At 31.1% G+C, this 22,168-nt stretch overlaps 1 protein-coding gene across 1 annotated transcript; it reads right to left on the bottom strand.

Moving 5' to 3' along the window:
* Nucleotides 1–12,854: 12,854 nt before the first annotated feature.
* LOC111702095 (uncharacterized) lies at nucleotides 12,855–21,921 on the bottom strand. The gene is made up of 8 exons (XM_023473663.1): nucleotides 21,859–21,921; nucleotides 20,916–20,955; nucleotides 20,548–20,630; nucleotides 19,032–19,097; nucleotides 18,589–18,627; nucleotides 16,867–16,963; nucleotides 13,838–13,912; nucleotides 12,855–13,020 (listed from the first exon to the last, which is right to left on the bottom strand). The coding sequence occupies exons 1-8, from the start codon at nucleotides 21,909–21,911 to the stop codon at nucleotides 12,928–12,930; spliced, it is 546 nt and encodes a 181-aa protein (XP_023329431.1). The 5' UTR covers nucleotides 21,912–21,921; the 3' UTR covers nucleotides 12,855–12,927.
* Nucleotides 21,922–22,168: the final 247 nt, after the last annotated feature.

The following is a 22,168-nucleotide window of genomic DNA, read 5'->3' as shown; positions in this document are numbered from 1 at the left end:
CTAAAATAATTTTCCTAATTAATTTAATCGTTTAAGTACCCATTTTTCTAGTTGTTTGAAGGAATATGATGTTAAATACAAAAACTGAGAACTTGGTGTTGGTATATCAAATCATAGATAAGAAGAAATGTCTTACTTAAAACAAGGAACAACAACATGTAAGTGAAGCAATTTAGGATTTTAGGAACAAGGTTAGAGGTTTTTTTAAAAGGGAACAATATGCAATAACACAGATTTTGGGTTGGGTGAGTTAGGAACAAAAAAAAATCATCAAAAGAGGAACAAAAGAACGATAAATGGAACTATAACAGGAGGAACATTGACTATTGGGCCAGCTCGGAACATGCAACAAAAAAAGAAATAAAAATATTTTAGGGAATTAGGAAGAAAAATAAACGTTTTAGAACAAGGATTAGGCTCTAGGGACACATTGTTAGGAATAGGAACAAAAAAAAACACTAAGCATGTTACAAGTTTGCAAAAAAATGAAAGAACTAGGAATTAGGAAAAAAAATTAAAGAACTGGGAATTTAATTCGTAAACATGAAATAATGATCAACACATAAAGGTACAAAAAAAGGAAACATACATATGCGCAAAAAATGTCATTTATACTCTACATGAATAAGGAACAATAATCAATAATAGTAACATATAAAGCAAGTTAAGAACAAAAAAAATTACCAGATAGGTTATATGCATGTAAATTTTACGAAAAATTAAAAAAAGGGGAGAAAATTGGCATAGAATCTATTTTTTTCTGCAAAGGATTATTTTTTCTTCAAATTAAAGGAAATTTGAGTGCTTTCTGAAATAAGTTATTTGGGAATTTCTATTTCTAACCGGTCATGTAAAATGATAATTGATTTTTTGTATTTGGAGAAGCTTATTCTTTTCCCTTCTTTTATAAGATTAATGATTCTAATGAACCATCGTACAGAAAAAAGTAACATATAGAGACAAATTGAAATTAAATATAATATATGGTCAGGTTTAGGAGAAGCTGTTATAAAGTCATCCTCAAGCTTGCAGGATGTTTTTTTCGAACTTTATTTTTGTGAAAACGGGAGATTTGAGCTTTTTAATCTTTACAAGCATCTACAATTTACATCCTTTACTATCCCTGTATTAGAAAAAAATATTGGCTGTTCGTGATTAAAAAATTTCAGTATTACATTTCTTAGAGATTAACTCATAGCTAAACATCTTGTACCGTCAGTTTTTTGTTTTGATGCAATTAGCCACTAAAACATTACAATGTAAAACAGGCAAAACATCTTTCTTAATAAACTATAATGTGTGATAAGTTAAAAATCTATGTATTAAACTAGTATTTTAGTTGATAGTCAATAATTATGACCCTTTGTGAGTTTTTCAGATCAAACAAATTAATCGCCCAAGCGCGCTTCTTATTTGTTCTGACTTTAAGATTTTTTGGTTCAAAACTGGCTTAAAAACTTCTAGCCCCCCCCCTCAAAGGCAGCCGATCTAATGTAAACAAACATGAGTTAGTATACGGTGAATCTTCATCTAACGCCAGAAATGCCAGATGTTTGTTTATCATTTGTGTTATTTTTACAATCTTTATTATTGTTGTTACGCAAAAACTAGTTCTTCAGCAGTCCAAAAACGTCACCGCAAAGAGTACGGAAACCCTATCGCCCCCTCCTTCTATTCAATTCTCCTTAGAAATAATCAACCCCTGATTTAATGTAAAATTGAAATAATCAACCCCTGATTTAATGTAAAATTGAAATAATCAACCCCTGATTTAATGTAAAATTCCCTTGATTTAATGTAAAATTGAAATAATTAACCCTTGATTTAATGTAAAATTGAAATAATCAACCCCTGATTTAATGTAAAATTGAAATAATTAACCCCTTGATTTAATGTAGAATTGATTTGACGAATCAATAAATTTTATATTAAATTGTTTAGATAAACCAATTGATTTAATGTAAAATTGGTTTGATTAACCGATTGATTTAATGTAAAATTGTTAAGATAAACGTCAATTAATTTAAGTAAAATTTGCTTAATGAACCAAAAGATCCTATAGTGTAATTGGTTTGATTAACCAGTTGGTTTAATATAAAATTTGCTGTATTAACCAGAAGATCTTATGAAAAATTGGTTTGATTAACCAATTGATTTGTTATAAAATTGGTTTGATTTTCCAATTATTTTGATATGAAACTGGGTTGATTTGATGTAAAATTGATTTATTAACTATGAATAGAAAATTATTAAGTTGCTATAATAAATATGTGTTTGTTTCACCTATAAATATTATTAAATATGTGTTTGTTTCACCTATAAATATTATTAAATATGTGTTTGTTTCACCTATAAATATTATTAAATCTGTGTTTGTTTCACCTATAAATATTTCCAGAAACCTCTTCTGCATATCCTATTATTTGGTCACCATATAGTAAAGGTCTAGATAATAAAGAAATAATATAAATATATTGTAAATATCAAATAGTAAAATGATTTTAAAAAATGATTGCGCACATAGATCCAGATTGCTATGAAACGTTGTATCAGTGCTCAAGACTGGATCAACTTTACAGTGTATAATGGATTTTATCTCTCGATCTCACTTACACTTTTTTGCCAAATATGTAAATTGTAAACTAGCAATTTTAGCAATTTTTAAGAAGTTGAAATGGCAAAATTCTGAACGAGTTTTGTGCGAGAGCTTTCAATCTTTAGATCACTGTGTGTGAGATAAAAGGAAAACTCTCTTCTTGTTGTTTTGTTCTAAAATTGTTTTGGACTTTTCGTTAATTTTATCTAAATATTTGGAAAAATCATATCTTTACATTTAAAAAGCTTTCGAAACAAAAATAAATATTTATACTTTTAAGAGTTTGCTAGCTGTTTTTTCTTTATTCTAATTCATTGTCAAGCCCATAACAAATTCATTTTTGAGACAATTTCTTTTTTTACTTACAGGGAATATCATATTAATTTATGTGAACTTAGATTTTAAAGGGATATGACCGATTCACAACAGTACCATTGAAACCGTAATATATGAAGTTTGGAGATATGGCTTGAAAAGTAAATGATTCTGATATTTTCTATCTCATTTCCGAAGCAATAAATGATGTTACTATTGCAGAGAAACCATAAATAAAGTTTTGAGAAACAGAAACATGGAAATCTGATGACTACTTGAGCTAATGTTTTTAAGAGTACTGTTGTTAATCTGAAATGTTTTTAAGAGTACTGTTGTTAATCTGAAATGTCAATCTTTATTTGGAATGAATGAAGAAATGATGTTTTAAGTCTCTTTAAAACGATCTTTTAATCAAAAATCCCCCCCCCCTACAGAGATATGAACAAGGAAACGATTAAGAATATAGGATTAAATCATTAATTTAATCTACAAGATTTTAAATTCTAACAAACCATTTCATCTAAAATGAAATATTAAGATCTTTGATGAATAAATTAAAATCATTAGGGTAAAAAAATTCAAATTTTTTCTGGTTATTGTTGTTTTTAATTTAATTTTAATTGCATTTGATCGTTAAAAATCATTATAAAGATGGGCATCGTTGTTGCGAGCGAACGAAATTTTTTAGTGAACGATGATGTCGATCAGAAAAATTAACAAACGATGAATATTTACGATTTGAATCGTTCAGAGAAAAAAGACTCTTTTTATCAAAACGAAACATTAAAATTAACGATCGTTCAGTTAGAAAACGAACAAAATAAGACGGATGAAAATTAAGAAAACGAAAAAATTAAATTTTTTTCTGAACAAAAAATAATGAAATGGGTTGTTAATGAACAATGAATTGAAAAAAATCCGCACTCGCCAATCTTGATTGACCATAATTTTGCATCCAAAAAAAATTTGATTAAAAAATAACTTGGACACCATGTACTCTTACTTTGTATTGTTCTCATAATGTTAAAGCAAGAAATATGGTTACAGATAAAATAATATTTAAAAGGACTGTAATCGTAATTTCAAGTGATCCCCCCCCCTGTTCATGTGTTAATAAAATTCAGAGTTTAGTATTTTACACATAAAAAACATACCTTAACACATGGCTATCTTCCGGACTGCAGAAAAAAGTGTTATTAATTGAAAATTCGGGATCATTAGAGTCGAACTTATAAATAAAAATGAAGAAAGATTTAAAATTAAAATTTTTTAAACTAAATTTCTCCAGGTCAAAAAATAAGAAATAAAAAATTTACATTTTTTTGTATTAATATAAAACAACTTTTCCCTAGCAGACAACAAATTCCAGTCCATTCTTTCTAAACAAAATTTAAGATTGTCGAAACGTATTTTTAAAATATTTTTGAATTTAACTGAAAGGGCTATAAATGAACTGAAAAGGCTATAAAATGACTGCAAGCGCTATACAATTACTGGAAGGTTTTAAAATGACTAAAAAAAGGGCTATGAAATTACTGAAAGGAGTATGAAATAACAAAAGGACTATGAGAGCCCAAAGAACTGAAATAACTAAAAATGGATGGAATGGCCGTGGAGGAAGCACACTAAAACTTGAAGAGCTGTCATTGAACATATAATAAAAAGGACAGTGAGCATATAAATATCTAAAAGTACAGTGAGCATATAAATATCTAAAAGGACAGTGAGCATATAAATATCTAAAAGGACAGTGAACATATAATAAAAAGGACAGTGAGCATATAAATATCTAAAAGGACAGTGAGCATATAAATATATAAAAGTACAGTGAGCACGTATAAATATCTAAAAGGACAGTGAACATATAATTGTATAAATATCTAAAAGGACAGTGAGCGTATAAATATATAAAAGGACAGTGAGCATATAAATATCTAAAAGTACAGTGAGCATATAAATATCTAAAAGGACAGTGAGCGTATAAATATATAAAAGGACATTGAGCATATAAATATCTAAAGTACAGTGAACATATAAATATCTAAAAGTACAGTGAGCATATAAATATCTAAAAGGACAGTGAGCATATAAATATCTAAAAGGACAGTGAGCGTATAAATATCTAAAAGGACAGTGAGCGTAAAAATATATAAAAAGACAGTGAGAGTATAAATATCTAAAAGGACAGTGAGCGTATAAATATATAAAAGTACAGTGAGCGTATAAAAATCTAATAGGACAGTGATTGTATAAATATCTAAAAGGACAGTGAGTGTATAAATATCTAAAAGGACTGTGAGCGTTTAAATATCTAAAAGGACAGTGAGCATATAAATATCTAAAAGTACAGTCAGCTTATAAATATCTAAAAGTACAGTGAGCGTATAAATATCTAAAAGGACAGTGAGTGTATAAATATCTAAAAGGACAGTGAGCGTATAAATATCTAAAAGGACAGTGAGCGTATAAATATCTAAAAGTACAGTGAGCATAGAAATATCTAAAAGTACATGGAACATATAAATATCTAAAAGGACAGTGAGCGTATAAATATCTAAAAGTACAGTCAGCTTATAAATATCTAAAAGTACAGTGAGCGTATAAATATCTAAAGACAGTGAGCATATAATTATCTAAAAGGACAGGGAGCGTATAAATATCTAAAAGGACAGTGAGTGTATAAATATCTAAAAGGACAGTGAGTGTATAAATATATAAAAGGACAGTGAGCATATGAATATCTAAAAGGACAGTGAGCATATAAATATTTAAAAAGACAGTGAACGTTTAAATATCTAAAAGGACTAAAGGACCTCATTAAGAACAAAAAGGACTATTAGCGCTCAAAAACTAAGAATTGAGAGGACAAATATATAAAAGGGCTTAATCAAATAGCTAAAAAGACTATAGAATCTCAAATAACTAAAAAGGCTACAGAAGCTCAAATAATCAGAAGGGCTACAGAAGCTTAAATAATTAAAAAGACTATAGAATCTCAAATAACTAAAAAGGCTACAGAAGCTCAAATAATCAGAAGGGCTACAGAAGCTTAAATAATTAAAAAGGCTATAGAACCTTGAATTACTGGAAGGGCTATAGAAGCCCAAACCACTAAAAAGGCTACGAGCACTCAACAAAATAAAAGGGCATATACGATCTCTAATAATTTTAAAGGACAATGAGCGCTCCACAATCCAAAAGGGTTATGAGATCACAAAAAAACTAAAAGGGCTATTATGAGAGCAGAAATGGCTAAAAGGGCTAGAATCTCAAATAATAAAAGACCTAAGCGATTCCAAGAAACTGAAAAAATATAAAATAAAAAATGTCTAATAATTAAAACGACTATGGAAGCCTCAATAACTGAAATTTCTTGAGAGCACTTAAAACGGAAAAGGCTCTGAGCGTGCAAATTTCAAGGTTTCTTTACTAAGACTAACTAAACATTTTATTCTCACAGTTTTATAGACCGTTACAACAACATGGTTTACGTTTTACTGAATACTAAACAGTAGATAGATAGATAGATATATAGATAGATAGATAGACATATAGATATATAGATAGATAGATAGAAAGAAAGATAGATAAATAGATAGATAGATAGATAGATAGATAGATAGATAGATAGATAGATAAATAGTTAGATAGATAGATAGATAGTTAGATAGATAGTTAAATAGATAAATAGATAAATAGATATATAGATAGATTGATATATAGATAGATAGGTATATAGATAGATAGATAGATTGATAGTTATAGATAGATAGATAGATATATAGATAGATAGATAGATAGATAAATAGATAGATAGATAGATAGATAGATAGATAGATAGATAGATAGATAGATAGATAGATAGATAGACATATAGATATATAGATAGATAGATAGAAAGAAAGATAGATAAATAGATAGATAGATAGATAGATAGATAGATAGATAGATAGATAGATAGATAGATAGATAGATAGATAGATAGATAGATAGATAGATAGATAGATAGATAGACAGATAGATAGATAGATAGATAGATAGATAGATAGATAGATAGATAGATAGATAGATAGATAGATAGACAGATAGATAGATAGATAGATAGATAGTTAGATAGATAGATAGATCTTCCCAATTAATAACCACTCATCGTTTTCCCCTTTCCTCTATATTTTCTATTTGACCTTCCCTTTTCTTCCTCCTCCCTTCTACCCCTCCTTCTTCCCATTCTTCTACCCCTGTTCCATCTTCCGCCCCTTTCTTCCCCTTCTGTTTCCCAAACCAACCACCCCCCTTATTCCTTATTCCCCCCTGTCCCCCTTACCACCGGCCACCCCTCCTTACGTCTCTAATACTTAATGAGAACCATATGCTTATATCGTGGGACCCAGACAATATAATGTTGGAACAAAATCAGATTGTTAAATGTGAAAACTATGCAATTAATCGCAATAAAAATACCAGGCAAATATAAGTAGGTTATAAGCTGCCAAAATGAGAATTCATATTTAAGTATTTGAAAGCATGATTTAAAAAGATAAGATAATTCAACTTTTATGTTAGAAAAACGACGATATCTTACGATTCATTGATCAGATGAAGGGGATAAGGGTACTGTTGTGAACCTGACGTGACCTCCTCAATATGGAGTCTCCCTTCAAATTACAACTTAGGTTCCTTTAGATAAGAACTTTAACAATTACTTAATATAAACATATCTCATGCAATTATTTGCAAAAGGTTGAAAAAATGTTCCCTGTTAATCAGTTGAATATTTTGAATGCACGTTTGCAATATTTAATTATAATTTGTCTAATAATTCTGTTGAAGACGACATTCGATGTAAAACCATCTAATCTTAGTTATTAACCGCATGGTAGAAAATCTGGGATTAATGGAATATTTCGGAAACATTTAAAGGGACTGTAAGCGTAATTTTAAGTGACACTCCATGCAAAGATATCAATGCCCGATTCACAACAGTGTCTCTAAAAGCTTTTTCTGTTTGAATATAAAGTATTTTCAATTGTGCGTATAAGTAGTTCAATTTACCTACAATCTACATATAAATATGAAAGTCCATTGTTAAATATGATTTTATATGTTTTATAAAACACAATGTTCTAATTACACAACCATCTGCTTAATAAAGCATTAAGAACATATCAGCTGGGTGTCTCAAAATTTAATTCAACTCTCTGAGAAAAATATTTAGAAAAGTATTTCGCAATATTTACCAACATTTTCAAAATTATTTACCAACATTTTCAAAATTATTTACCAACATTTTCAAAATTATTTACCAACATTTTCAAAATTATTTACCAACATTTTCCTAGTTAAACTAAAAGAATTTTTCACTCGTCATTTATATCTTTGTAACCAGATATCTTAAACAACAGGGTTACCCACTAGGGATGAGACTGTGAAGACGACCTAAACTCTTTATATGATTTCAAGGTGAAATTTTGTCTTCTGCTTAAATATAGTCTCTTAATGGTTTATTTATAGATTTGACAAAGAACCAAAAAGTTTATAGTTGCAGGGAATAATGATTATAAGGAAACAGACATTATAAATTTCATATAATCGTCTCTGAAGTCTCATCCTTTGTGGGCAACCCTGAATCTACACTCCCGTGGTTCTTCCGAGTTCCCCGATCAAAATTTGAGGCAAATCGGCCAAAGGGTTCCTGAGTTATGATCAGACATACAAACAGAGATTACAATAAACTTTATAGATATATTTTCTTATTTTTTGGTGCACCATTCCTAGATTGTTAGACGTCTGACATGAATTATTACTGATCCAGGTGTACTTAATCATTACCCAGCTACATCTCAGGGAGTATATAACACAGACCCTTGAATTCAAGGTTTCAAAGATTGAAACTTATATTTTCTTTATAATACAGGGTTACCCTGAGACTGTCAAGACGACCTCAATTTCTCTGAATATTACGATCCCGAGACTAAATAAATGTTTAGTGGGTTGTCAATTTTTTTGTATGTTTACGATTTGATGACCTTAGAACTGAACTTTTTCTTGCTTTATTAAGAATGTTAATTGTTAACCACCATAATTCATTCAGAACATTGTATACTGTATGTAAACAAACGCTGAATTTCCTTAATCTTCAATATAATAAAGCTCTTTGCTCTTATACAGGGTTTCCCACGAAACATGACAGTTGGTGAATAGTTTAGAATGCCTTTTCCCATTATTTGGCAATTTGTTTGATACCAAATATCAATACAAATATTATATGAGAGTCATGTTATATTGAAATTGATTTCAAAGTAAAATTGTTAACACAAATTCGAAATATAAGGAAGACGATTTTACCGACTCCGACTCCGATGCCGTTACCCGTTGCTTGTTTTCAAGACGTATGAATCCTTTTCTGTCCACATGTCACCCTCGCTTCTTCGTCCCCCCCCCACCCCACCCCTCTACACATCCCAGCCCGGCAGACTGGCAGTCAGAATGAAACACCGGAGATGATCACAACTCCGTCTCAGGGAGCAACCCTGGCTCCTTCATAGTGATGATGCAGATACCTAGCTATCAACAGACGATGCTTACATCCAGCTCAATATTGTTCCAAGAGTTCCAAAATTATCAGGCGAACATTGAGACGCATTCCCTCATATTCGAAACTGATAAAACCGCGATCTCTCCCCTGTTCCAAGAGTTCCAAAATTATCAGGCGAACATTGAGACGCATTCCCTCATATTCGAAACTGATAAACCCGCGATCTCTCCCCCTCCTTGTCCAAAGCCTGGGGTGAGCGGAAACCTGTTGTTCCAGTTCCTGATGATCTGCACCACCATCATGAAGCTCTACAAATATGTTCCAACTGATGTTCCTCAATAGTTTTCTTTTTTTTTCATTTTTAACCAACCAATTTTACTCAGCCATGTGCAAATATTTCAAAACTTTCGTTTTTTTTAAAATAAATGTTAGAAATATCCATTTTAGATCTCTTTTATTTTATTATAGTGACTTTTAAAGTCAACAAAAATATAATTAAGCAAAAGATTTGTTTAACTAAAAATAACTATGTATTGAATGTCATGTTTTGTGGGACACCTTGTATGTATAAATGTCAGCTATAGCTAGCAAACGGCTGGACCAAATGGGCTGACATTTTTTGAGTGAACCCTTGAGTACTCTTGGGGTAAAAATTAAATTTTTTCAAAAAAATTTTTCTTCAAATTCAAATTTTTTCAAGTGTTCCAAATATTCCAAGGGCAACGCCGGGCAGGCACTTCAGTGAGTAGAGAAATAAATCAGAAATACTGCATCACTAAACACTAATATATCTTCGGTCAGTGTACTGCAAATTACATCAGAACGCACCGAAAGCTTAGTTTAGGGTGATACACGCCAAATTAAAAATGAAAACAAATTATCCGATTCTAATTTCTAAAGTTTTGTCCTCCGTAAAATTAAAATAATATACAGGAAATTTTTTTAATATTCCATAAATTTGCGTGTTTTTATTGTTTTCAAATAAATTCCTCTACATACAGCAATGTATTTAAACCAGATAAAAACCTTGAAATGTTTGGTAAAATTAATTTAAGAGGATTTTGAAATAAACAACATTTATTTAGGTTCATTGTATAAACAGTACATGTATGTTTTTCTCAGAGCCCGGAATTTAAAACAGTATAGTTGAACGAAACTCCCGAGTTTACATTTTGTGTAGATTTTGATTAAAAAGATTTAAAAAATTGAGTATATTGAAGAAATTAAATGAGAAAATATTTTATAACAAAATATTGATATCGACAAAAATGCCTAACCTCCTTCTTGAAACCCGGGTTTCAAAACTGGTTTTCATAACAATACCCTTTCTTAAGTTTTGGGCTCTGGGATAAGAGAGTACAGAGATATATTAAAGTCTTACAGAATATGCGATATTTTCCACAGCAGGTTCATTGTGGACAACTGGAATAAACGACCTGTAAATAGACGACAGTATTCAGGAATATAATACAAAACTATGAATTCATAAATTTTATGTTTTATGTTTAAGGTATATCTTTAAAAATTGTAAAACTTAACCACTGAACGGATATGCAACACGAGGCCGTTAGATGGCAGTCAAAGACCTTTAGCAGAAATGTTACATGTCGGTAAAAAATAGGCCTGGTCAAGGAGATATTGAATAGAAGGAGGGGGCGATAGGGTTTCCGTACAATTTGCTGTGACGTTTCTGGACTTGTCGTCTTCACTGTTCATCTTGTGGAGACATTATAGACACATCTTTACAGCCATTTACCGTTTTCATAAAATAAACTCTAGCAGACATAATAATTAATACAATGGCTTTTAAAATCAGGTATTACAATACTAATTATAACAAATACGATATCGAATTAGCCACTGAATTCCCATGTTTATTGGGACACCCTGTAGTCTGTGGTTTTTCTACGCAATAATATGATATTTGATATAAATGTTGGTTCCCTTGTTTGCTTGAGTCTCAATTTTAAAAAAAAAACTCTTTTAAAGGTACTGTCAGCGTAATATGGAGTGGCCTTTTCTGCAAAGATGGCAATGCCAATTTGCAACGGTACAGGCCTTATAACCTTGTTCTGGTCAAATTTGTAAAATATTAAAATTGGTTTTTGGACTCAAAAGTGTTTACTTCTGTCAATTTCTCCATTGCTTCTTTTAAGCGAGAAACGCAACCGCAAGTCACTTTCACAGAGAACCCGCAAGTGAAAATAAACAGTTTAAAGAAACGAAAACATGAATATCCAATTCATATTTTAGACAAAACATTTTTTTCGGGCATTATCATCTTTTCATGCAAGGTCACTTTTAATTACGATACCATTCCCTTTAAAATGTATTTCCCTTAAACCGAAAGCTAACAAGGCTTATCATACCCAGAATATTTGTATTAAATTCAAAAGTCTGGAAAATCATTTTTAATGGCGGTTTTTCCAGGGATCAAAGGATCAAGCTAGTCAAAGTAAATTTCAGATAACAATGTCTTATTCTATAATTTAAAAATAAACTTTTTTAAAATCGGATTAAAGGGACTGTAAACGTAATTTCAAGTGACTATGGAATTACAGAGTGGGATAGAGTTGCATGTACGATTGGTACCGATGCCCTCTAGAGCTTTTTTTATCAAGTATGAATTAGATATCCATGGTTTGCTTTTAGTTTTAAACACTTATTATTTTTATTTGTGATTTCTAAAAAACACAGGTATCTTACACAATATAGATCTGATTGATCTGATTAATTTGATAGATCTGATTAATCTGAATGGTCTGATTGATCTGAATGATCTGATTGATCTGATTGATCTGATTGATCTGATTGATCTGATTGATCTGATTAATCTAATTAATCTGATTGATCTGATTAATCAGATTGATCAGATTATGATCTGATTGATCTGATTGATCTGATTGATCTGATTGATCTGATTGATCTTATTAATCTAATTTATCTGATTAATCTGATTAATCTTATTAATCTGATTAATCTATAATTAATCTGATTAATCTAATTAATCTAATTAATCTGATTGATCTGATTTATCTAATTAATCTGATTGATCTGATTAATCAGATTGATCAGATTAATCTGATTGATCTGATTAATCTGATTGATCTGATTGATCTGAATTATCTGATTAATCTAATTAATCTGATTGATCTGATTAATCTTATTAATCTGATTGATCTGATTAATCTAATTAATCTGATTAATCTGATTAATCTGATTGATCTGATTGATCTGATTGATCTGATTGATCTGATTGATCTGATTAATCTAATTAATCTGATTGATCTGATTAATCTTATTAATCTGATTGATCTGATTAATCTAATTGATCTGATTAATCTGATTGATCTGATTGATCTGATTGATCTGATTAATCTGATTGATCTGATTAATCTGATTGATCTGATTGATCAGATTGATCTTATAGATCTGATTGATCTGATTAATCTGATTAATCAGATTTGTCTGATTGATCAAACTAACGAATAAATGGTGTTAATGTTGGATGAGGTAAGACCCCCTGAAGTGATGATAGGACGGAAAGAACTTCAATCTTCTCAGTAATATTCCTCTATAACAACCGTAGCATTAATATTATACATTGGGACTAATAAAACTGAAGAAATTTAGGCAATCTTACTTGTTATATAGATAATAGTTTTTTCAACTAATTAAGTGAAACGGGTCTGTGTACACTGCACAATTTACTGTTTAAAGCATAACTTGAGTCTAGCAGTCGTTGCACATCCCTTGAAACTGGGAAATGTGTCAGGGCTGAAAAATAAAAAATGTCCCATCCGAAAAAAATAAACTCTAAAAGCATTTTCCAGCTTTAAAGCAGAAAATCCCTCGGGGCTTGGGTTCTCATTGGTTCTAATGAAGTAAATGATATATTGTAAAAAAAAATCAATAAAATAAAAGATAATTATGGAAATTTCAGATGATATAATCACTTTAAATTATCTAAATCCACATTACATTCATTTCTAATATTTAGCAAACCGATTTGTAATACCCAAGGGTGTAATGCAAGGAAAGTTAATTGCGGTCGTAAAAAAGAATAGATGCATCAGTGTTCGTTTAGTATCTGAGGAGGTTAAAAGCATTAAATTTGATAATTTTGATAATTCACATAATAGTTTCCTATGACCAGAATATTTCATTGATTTTTTATTTGAAAGATAGATCCCATGTCAGGCTGTTACATCCGTCTTGTGTTTACATTTCCGCCCAGAGACAGTACACTGCAGTACAAAAGATGCGTACACTTCTGAAATAACTTTCTTCGCATTACATCCTTGGTAATACCTAATGGTCATTTTTCGTTTTCGGCTTACCAAACGGGACATTCTTATTAGGGTCAAATACAAATAAAATGCACAACGTCCCTCGCTCCACAGAACTTGATATTCCCGTCTGCAGATGATTAAATTATAAACCAGATCAGCACTGATCAGAACTTCCTAAAACAAAAAGGAAAATTAAAGGTGCTCTTTACTAATTTATTGCGACCACTCCCTTTAAAAGATCGAACTAACATTCCTTGACAGTTGGCCATTTAAGTGTTAGCTACAAGCGCTGGTAAATGTTTGAGAAAGTTAACTCTAGAAATGTAAATCTATGTATGTAAGAATCTAGCCAACATTAGTAAAGTCAATTGGGGGCAAAAATAAAAAAATCATCAGACCTTGTATTGAAAAATGTGTTTGTGGAATTGAGTTTGCTTTTATAATTAGGGGCATAATTGAGTGCAGGTTTAGAAAAAAATATATTGGGGACATGTTGCAGAAAGTTAGAACTAGAATAAAGAAATGTAAATCTATGAATGTAAAAATCTATCCAACATTATTAGAGTCAAAGTATGCAAATGCAAATGTAAAGAAACTTTACTGTTCTTGCGCCCCATTTATAAAACAAATTTTTTAGAGAAAGTTCATTTGTTCGTTTTTCTTCTATTAAGTTTCATTATTATTATTATCATCATTATTATTCATTTTTAGAGGTGAAGGTCCTATTTACAACTGAACCCTTGAAACCTTTATTCATAAATAATGATAAATAATTTAAAAGTGTTAATTTCTGAGAAGCCTACGAGATAGAGAACCCCTGGACGCCAGGAGCCTCCGCCATGTGCAAACACGAGCCTCCCAGATTTGCTAGGCCAGGCAGACCAAGCCTCTGTCATGCAGTAAATGGGCCTCCTCTTTACAGAATAGTTTCCTTAAAGCTCTTTGCTTTTACATGTATATAAAGAAGTTTTGTATATTTATCAAAATAGTGGCTCAACAAGATTATCAAATATCAGAAGTATTATTCAATTATTATGAATAATGACTAATCATGACTAGTAAAATAGTGGCTCAACAAGATTATCAAATATCAGAAGTATTATTCAATTATTATGAATAATGACTAATCATGACTAGTAAAATTGTTTATAAAACTTGAAACATTTTTTTACGCAAAAAGAAAGAGAAAGAAAGAGATAAAGGTATTGCTTTAATCAAAGATTTAAACAAAATAAACTAAGTTTAAATCAGATAAGAATTTACAAAAGCCTCATTATACTGCGTAAGAAATGTGTAAACATAAATCTTATAAACCACTTTATAAGTCATTATAAGTTACAAATTATGACTTTCAATAAGCAACATTAATCTTAAGTAAAATTCTTGTGCCACTTTGTTGAAAATAATGAAAAAAGTGATATTTTACATGTACAAACTAAGAGTTATAAGGAAGCTGTACTGTATAGCGCAGGCTCTTAGGCATGGCGGAGGCTCGATCTGTTCAGCAAATATGGAATGCTGTTGTCTGCATGGCGAAGGCTCATGGCATCCGAGGGTTTCCTCCCTCTTCCTAAATACATAGGCTTTCCTTTAGCCAGGGGCGGATACATGGGGGGGGGCGGGGGGACATTCGCCCCCCTGAATTTGGAATTTTTTGTTCCTATTTTCAGAATAGCTTCTCAATAGCATGCTTAAGGCAAAGAAACCCTAAGTGCAAAACAGGAAAAATATCTGTCTTAATAAACTATAATGTGTGAAAAGTTAAAAATCTAGTTTTTTAGTCTTTAGTCATTAATTTTGACTCTTTTTGAGTCTTTTAAGTCAAATTTTTTTGTTCCTAATTATGAATTTTTTTGTTCCTTAAAAAGCTTGCCCCCCCCCCCCCTCACTTAAATCCTGTATCCGCCCCTGCCTGCAGCGTAATGCACAAGTCATTTTTGAAGAAAACCCAATATTGAAAATTAATCAGTTTCAAATTATACACGTGGATATTTAATTCATACTTGATCAGAAAAAGCTTTCAATGGTTTTTTTGTGAATCGGAAATGCTTATTTCTCATGCTGATTTGAGCTCAAATTAATAATCTAAGTTGATTAAGTTCTAAATTCTACAAAGCTACAGAAAACTCTGAAATAGAAAGACGACTTTTAAACTAAAGTTAGAACTTAAACTCGTTTAATGAACATTAGACATAGCAATTGTACAGTGTAAATAGACCCATTTCACTTAAATAGTGCTTTGCTAAGTTACTAGTAACAATATTTGCTTTGTAACAACATCAAAACCCTTAATTATTGCTATGATGTCGTCTTTCTATTCCATTGTTTTCTGGTTATTACTGTAGTTTATTTAATTCCAGAAATATACAAATTGTATATTGTACAGTGTGTCCCAATAAACATGGGAATTAAGTGACGAATTAGAAATAGTCTTTGTTAAAAATTAGCGTTGTATTACCTAATTTCATTGGTTATGTCTGCTATAGTATATTTTATGTAAACGGTAAAAAGGCTGTTTTGTTGAAATGAAAAACGATATTCTGTATAATTTCTGAAAGATTAACAGTGAAAAGGAACACCTTTACTATGTTTGTAAACAGGAACTTCTCATTTTACTCAGTACAATAGTAGGGTAACACAATATAAACCTTGACATAACAAAACAAATTCTGAACTATATCAGACTGATAACAGCTTTCTCAGTGGGTATCACATTACTAAATCAAAAATCATTCACATAAACAATGTCAAAATCGTCACTCAATTCCCATGGGACACCCTGAATATTGCAAACAAGGATAATATGTTTATTGCATATATTAAACAGAGATAATTTCCACATTATAAACGTATAATAAGCGAGTACGGTGCAGAGCCGCAATTAGCTCAACGAAATCACCTCCTGAGCCATTACAGATAGGCAGGATCACCTCCTGAGCCCCTACAGATACGCAGAATCACCTCCAAACCCCACAAAATCGTCTCCATTCCTCTCACTACGCCGCCAAGTCTCAGCCATTCTGTCTCTGCGGGGCTTGAAGGTCAATCTGCGTATAAGGAGGTCATTTCTCGGGGCTCATAGCGGCCCAGCACCCCCTCTCTCGTCTACATTAGAATATTAAAATAACCTTAATTAGATAGAAGTAAAAGATAATCTTGTTTCCTGAATCCTGGGCAAAATCAGGGTTGTTGTAAAGAACAAGGATCAGAACCTCACCAACTAATCTGTATCATAATATCATTATTGTTATTTTTTTCGAATTTGAAATATATAGTTTAGTTTAAAGTATAAGCTACACTTTAAAATCTTTATCGACATTTATAGAAAAAAATAATGAGATATAAAACAGAGATGATTATTATTTTAATACAAATTTTTGCGGGGGGAGCAGTTAATACCCCCCCCCCCTTGATAAGGGGTTTTACATAACTCAAAAACTATTAAACTAAAAGAATATTTAAAAAATGTTTAATCCTGATTTTTCCACCTACTGCATGAGTTCTCAGCCCTCAGAAATACTGCCGGAATGCCTGATTTTGTCTTTGCTAACCAATATTCCTGACTAGATCTCATTTCAGGTTTTGGGATTTTTTAAATAAAAGCTAGTTGAAGAGCCTAAGCTAGTTGAAGAGCCTAAGCTAGTTGAAGATCCTAAGCTAGTTGAAGATCCTAAGCTAGTTGAATAGCCTAAGCTAGTTGAAGATCCTAAGCTAGTTGAAGATCCTAAGCTAGTTGAAGATCCTAAGCTAGTTGAAGATCCTAAGCTAGTTGAAGATCCTATGCTAGTTGAAGAGCCTAATCTAGTTGAAGACCCTAAGCTAGTTGAAGAGCCTAAGCTAGTTGAAGAACCTAAGCTAGTTGAAGAGCCTAAGCTAGTTGAAGAGCCTAAGATAGTTGAAGAGCCTAAGCTAGATGAATAGCCTAAGCTAGTAAAAGAGCCTAAGCTAGTTGAAGAGCCTAAGCTAGTTGAAGAGCCTAAGCTAGTTGAAGAGCCTAAGCTAGTTGAAGACCCTAAGCTAGTTGAAGACCCTAAGCTAGTTGAAGAGCCTAAGCTAGTCAAAGAGCTTAAGCTAGTTGAAGAGCCTAAGCTAGTTGAAGAGCCTAAGCTATTTGAAGATTCTAAGCTAGTTGAAGAGCCTAAGCTAGTTGAAGAGCCTAATCTAGTTGAAGAGCCTAAGCTATATGAAGAGCCTAAGCTAGTTTCAGAGCCTAAACTAGTGGAATAGCCTAAGCTAGTTAAAGAGTCTAAGCTAGATAAAGAGCCTAAGCTAGTTAAAGAGCCTTAACTAGTTAAAGAGCCTAAGCTAGTTGAAGAGCCTAGGCTAGTTAAAGAGCCTAAGCTAGTTTAAGAGCCTAAGCTAGTTGAATAACCTAGGCTAGTTAAAGAGCCTAAGCAAGTTAAAGAGCCTAAGCTAGTTAAAGAGCCTAAGCTAGTTAAAGATCCTAAGCTAGTTGAAGAGCCTAAGCTAGTTGAAGAGCCTAAGCTATTTGAAGAGCCTAAGCTATTTGAAGAGCCTAAGCTAGTTGAAGAGCTTATGCTAGTTGAAGAGCCTAAGCTAGTTGAAGAGCCTAAGCTAGTTTAAGAGCCTAAGCTAGATGAAGAGAGATTAAACAGTGTTTTGCAAAATATATTTAACCTGAAGAACACGAACTGAAGTGCTTAAACAGTGTTTTGCAAAATATATTTAACCTGAAGAACACGAACTGAAGTGATTAAACAGTGTTTTGCAAAATATATTTAACCTGAAGAACACGAACTGAAGTGCTTAAACAGTGTTTTGCAAAATATATTTTACCTGAAGAACACGAACTGAAGTGCTTAAACAGTGTTTTGTAAAATATATTTTACCTGAAGAACACGAACTGAAGTGCTTTTCTCAAACATTGTCTACAAAAGTTGGAATTCATTTAAAATTAGTTTTAATCAGAAAAATTTGTATATCATACAGTGAAACCCTTAATAACGAATACATCGAAAGAATTCATCAAATGTCGTATTCTTCACTTTCTGATAATGGAATGTTGCTGATATTTAGTGATTATAAGGAACTCTTTAAAACTGTTCCCGCATATTCATGGCATTTACTTATTTTCGCAAATACTGAAATTTACGTAATATAGTATTAAACTCATTTAAAAATTGTCAAGACGACATTTGATAAATTCTTCCGATGTATTCGTTATTAAGGGTTTCACGTTAAAAAATTCTAGAGAGAAGATTCTAGAAAAAAGTTTATAATAAGAAGTTTTTAGAAAGAAGTTACTAGAAAGAAGTTTGTCGTAGAAATTTACCTGTAGTTGACAACACTTCTTCTATATCTCAAACCAACCCTTTTTATACTTCCTTGTACTTCCTCCCTGAGAAAATGAGTTTGGCATCATTCAGGGTGTCTCAATAAACATGGGGATTCAGTGACGACATTTATATTGTCTTCTAACATTGAAAACGTCTGATTTTGAGATTTTCAAAATGTGTTTTGTATTAAAGACGATATCCAAGTCGTCCTTCAATTCCCATGCTTATTGGGACACCCTGTACAAGGGTTTACCATTATAGGATGAAACTTCAATCTGCAGCAGCTTTAGAATATAATGATCTGAAAGTTGAATCCTGGTCTTAACTATCTTAAAAAAATTTTTAACGAAATATCAAATAATTTGACAACGAAACAAAAAAGTTAAATTTAAGATTAAATTCTCATTCTTTCTTATTAAACCTTATATTTAAACCTTCTTTCGTTATTTTAACACAATGTTAAAATATGCTAAATTTTAACAACAAAAAAAGGATTTTCTTAAAGTCAATAAACTTAAAATATGTTCCTAAATTCAAGAAACATAAAATATGTTCCTAAATTCAAGAAATATAAAGGATATTCTTAAATTCAATAAATATAAAGAATATTCCTAAATTCAATAAATATAAAGGATATTCCTAAATTCAATAAATATAAAGAATATTCCTAAATATAATAAATATAAAGGATATTCCTAAATATGATAAATATAAAGGATATTCCTAAATTTAATAAATATAAAGGATATTCCTAAATATAATAAATATCAAGGATATTCCTAAATATAATAAATATCAAGGATATTCCTAAATTCAATAAATATAAAGGATATTCCTAAATTCAATAAATATAAAGGATATTCCTAAATTTAATAAATTTAAAGGATATTCCTAAATATAATAAATATAAAGGATATTCCTTAATTCGATAAATATAAAGGATATTCCTAAATATAATAAATATAAAGGATATTCCTAAATATAATAAATATAAAGGATATTCCTAAATATGATAAATATAAAGGATATTCCTAAATTTAAGAAATATAAAGAATGTTTCTTAACTCGATTAATATATTGGGTTATTCAATTCATGTGTAAATTTCTGACTTTTCAAAAATCTTCATGCGCTTAAAATATAATTTTTCAGCAATATATCGAGTTTTCAAGAATACTAAGAATTACAATAAGATAGTAAAAGAACAGTGCTTGCACTGGAGAAATGAGAATCAGATTCTTGACCTATTTTTTACCTGACAAACTTGTTTATCCTGAGATGAACTAAACTCATGAATATGAGGGGCTCAACCTATTATTCACCTGACAAACTTAGTTCTGAGATGAACTAAACCCATGAATATGAGGGGCTCAACCTATTATTCACCTGACAAACTTAGTTCTGAGATGAACTAAACCCATGAATATGAGGGGCTCAACCTATTATTCACCTGACAAACTTAGTTCTGAGATGAACTAAACCCATGAATATGAGGGGCTCAACCTATTATTCACCTGACAAACTTAGTTATCCTGAGATGAACTAAACTCATGAATATGAGGCTCAGTCCAAGGAAAGTCAAGTACAGAAGTCGGGCCTGAAAACAGTGTTTTTAACATAAAAGTTTGAAAAATATCTCCGCTAAACGTGGACTACCTGCTTCATATCGAAACATTACCACACACTTCTCTACCTCCCTTATGCAAGATTAGAGTTAAAATTAGTAATTTATTTTACACTGGAAGGGACAGTTAGAATAATTTCGAGTAACCATCCATGAAAAGACTACTTTCAATTTTGGTTTCATGGGTATTGTTGTGAATTGGGCGTTGTAATCTTTGCATCAGGGGTCACTTGAAATTACGCTTACAGCCCTTTTAACCTTTTTGAACTGCTTTTGACTGATGCTCTGAACACTTTTCCTAAAACAACAAAAATTGTGATATCATTTATATTTTTTAAACACAAAACGATGAAAAAAAATAAAAAGTGTTTAGCTAAATTATGTTTTATAAATAAGGAAAATCATAATAACTACTTCATTCCATTGGGTTGTTAATATCTTCTTTGGAATTTGAGTTATAAATATCGTGTAACCCTATATCTGTCAACCTGAACTATGTTGTATATTATTAATTATCTACGTTTGTAAATAGCTACGTAAAACCTATCATGATTTATCTTAACTGCGCTGTGAATAACTATTTAACATGATCATCTTAACTACGCTGTATATAGCTACCTAAAACCTGTAGCTTAATTACGTTTGTAACGATGTAAATCTTGTAATTACGTCGGTTAACTTAACTTGTAACAAAGAACCGAAATACGTTCATTACGGAGTGAGAGTAATTTTTCTTGGTTAGCAAACGAGAAGCGTCCTGAATCACTTTCTTGAATGATAGATATAGATTGGGAATTACATTGAGAATACAGACTGAGTCGTATCCGGATTGATATTGACTATGGTATTCATGTGAATCTTGAGTTCCTAGATTGAGATGGACCTGGATTGATATGGATTTAACAGTATATATTGGAGTAGGGCATTTACTACATTTGGAGATAAACATTTAAACCTTTGATCGATCAAAAGTGATAAATATATATTCTTATTTTTCCCTTTAAAAAATGATAACTTTCTTCAAAAGTGATTTTTTGCAGCAGCGACAAAGAATAAAGGTAACAGAATATTCATATTTTCCAGAAAACGACGGCATCCTTCTCATATTTTACTTGGATACCGTTGTTAATCTATATTAACTCTTTAATGGAGGATAAGATGAAATAACACAGAGAGTCCCTTTAATAACATAAATGCTTACCCTGTACAAATCATGATCAAGACAAAGTTCTCCGGATAGGCCGGGGAGTTCATCCAGTTCAGTATCACTTTATTCATAGATAAATATAGATGTACTAGTTCATAATCCATTTATTTGAAGTTAAATATTGTTACACGAGCTCACGCTGCGTCTTAAGTCTACCAGTATTCATCCCTGTTCCTAGTCGTTGTTTCTGAGGGAGAGAAGCTGTTTTTTACCGACAAATTGTTTTATTATGTTGCGCATGCACTAAAACTCATGTGTTAATTTAGTTTACCAGAGCCGGCGATTTAAAAAATTCAAGAAAATA

The sequence above is a fragment of the Eurytemora carolleeae genome, unplaced genomic scaffold (assembly GCF_000591075.1).
Source record: "Eurytemora carolleeae unplaced genomic scaffold, Eaff_2.0 scaffold53, whole genome shotgun sequence".
Classification (NCBI taxonomy): Eukaryota; Metazoa; Arthropoda; class Copepoda; order Calanoida; family Temoridae; genus Eurytemora; species Eurytemora carolleeae.
The sequence above is the reverse complement of the archived record's forward strand: the minus strand, read 5'-3'. Positions and strand labels throughout refer to the sequence as shown.

Bases quoted from the DNA above. Each gene is read 5' to 3' on its own strand.
- LOC111702095 (XM_023473663.1), bottom strand. From the start codon at position 21,911: ATGAACTCCCCGGCCTATCCGGAGAACTTTGTCTTGATCATGATTTGT. The intron at 18,628-19,031 runs GTAAATTTCTAC...CAACTTTTGTAG, and splicing joins AGAAGTGTTGTCAACTACAG to ACAATGTTTGAGAAAAGCAC. The intron at 13,021-13,837 runs GGACGTTGTGCA...CGGTTGTTATAG, and splicing joins ATCAAGTTCTGTGGAGCGAG to AGGAATATTACTGAGAAGAT.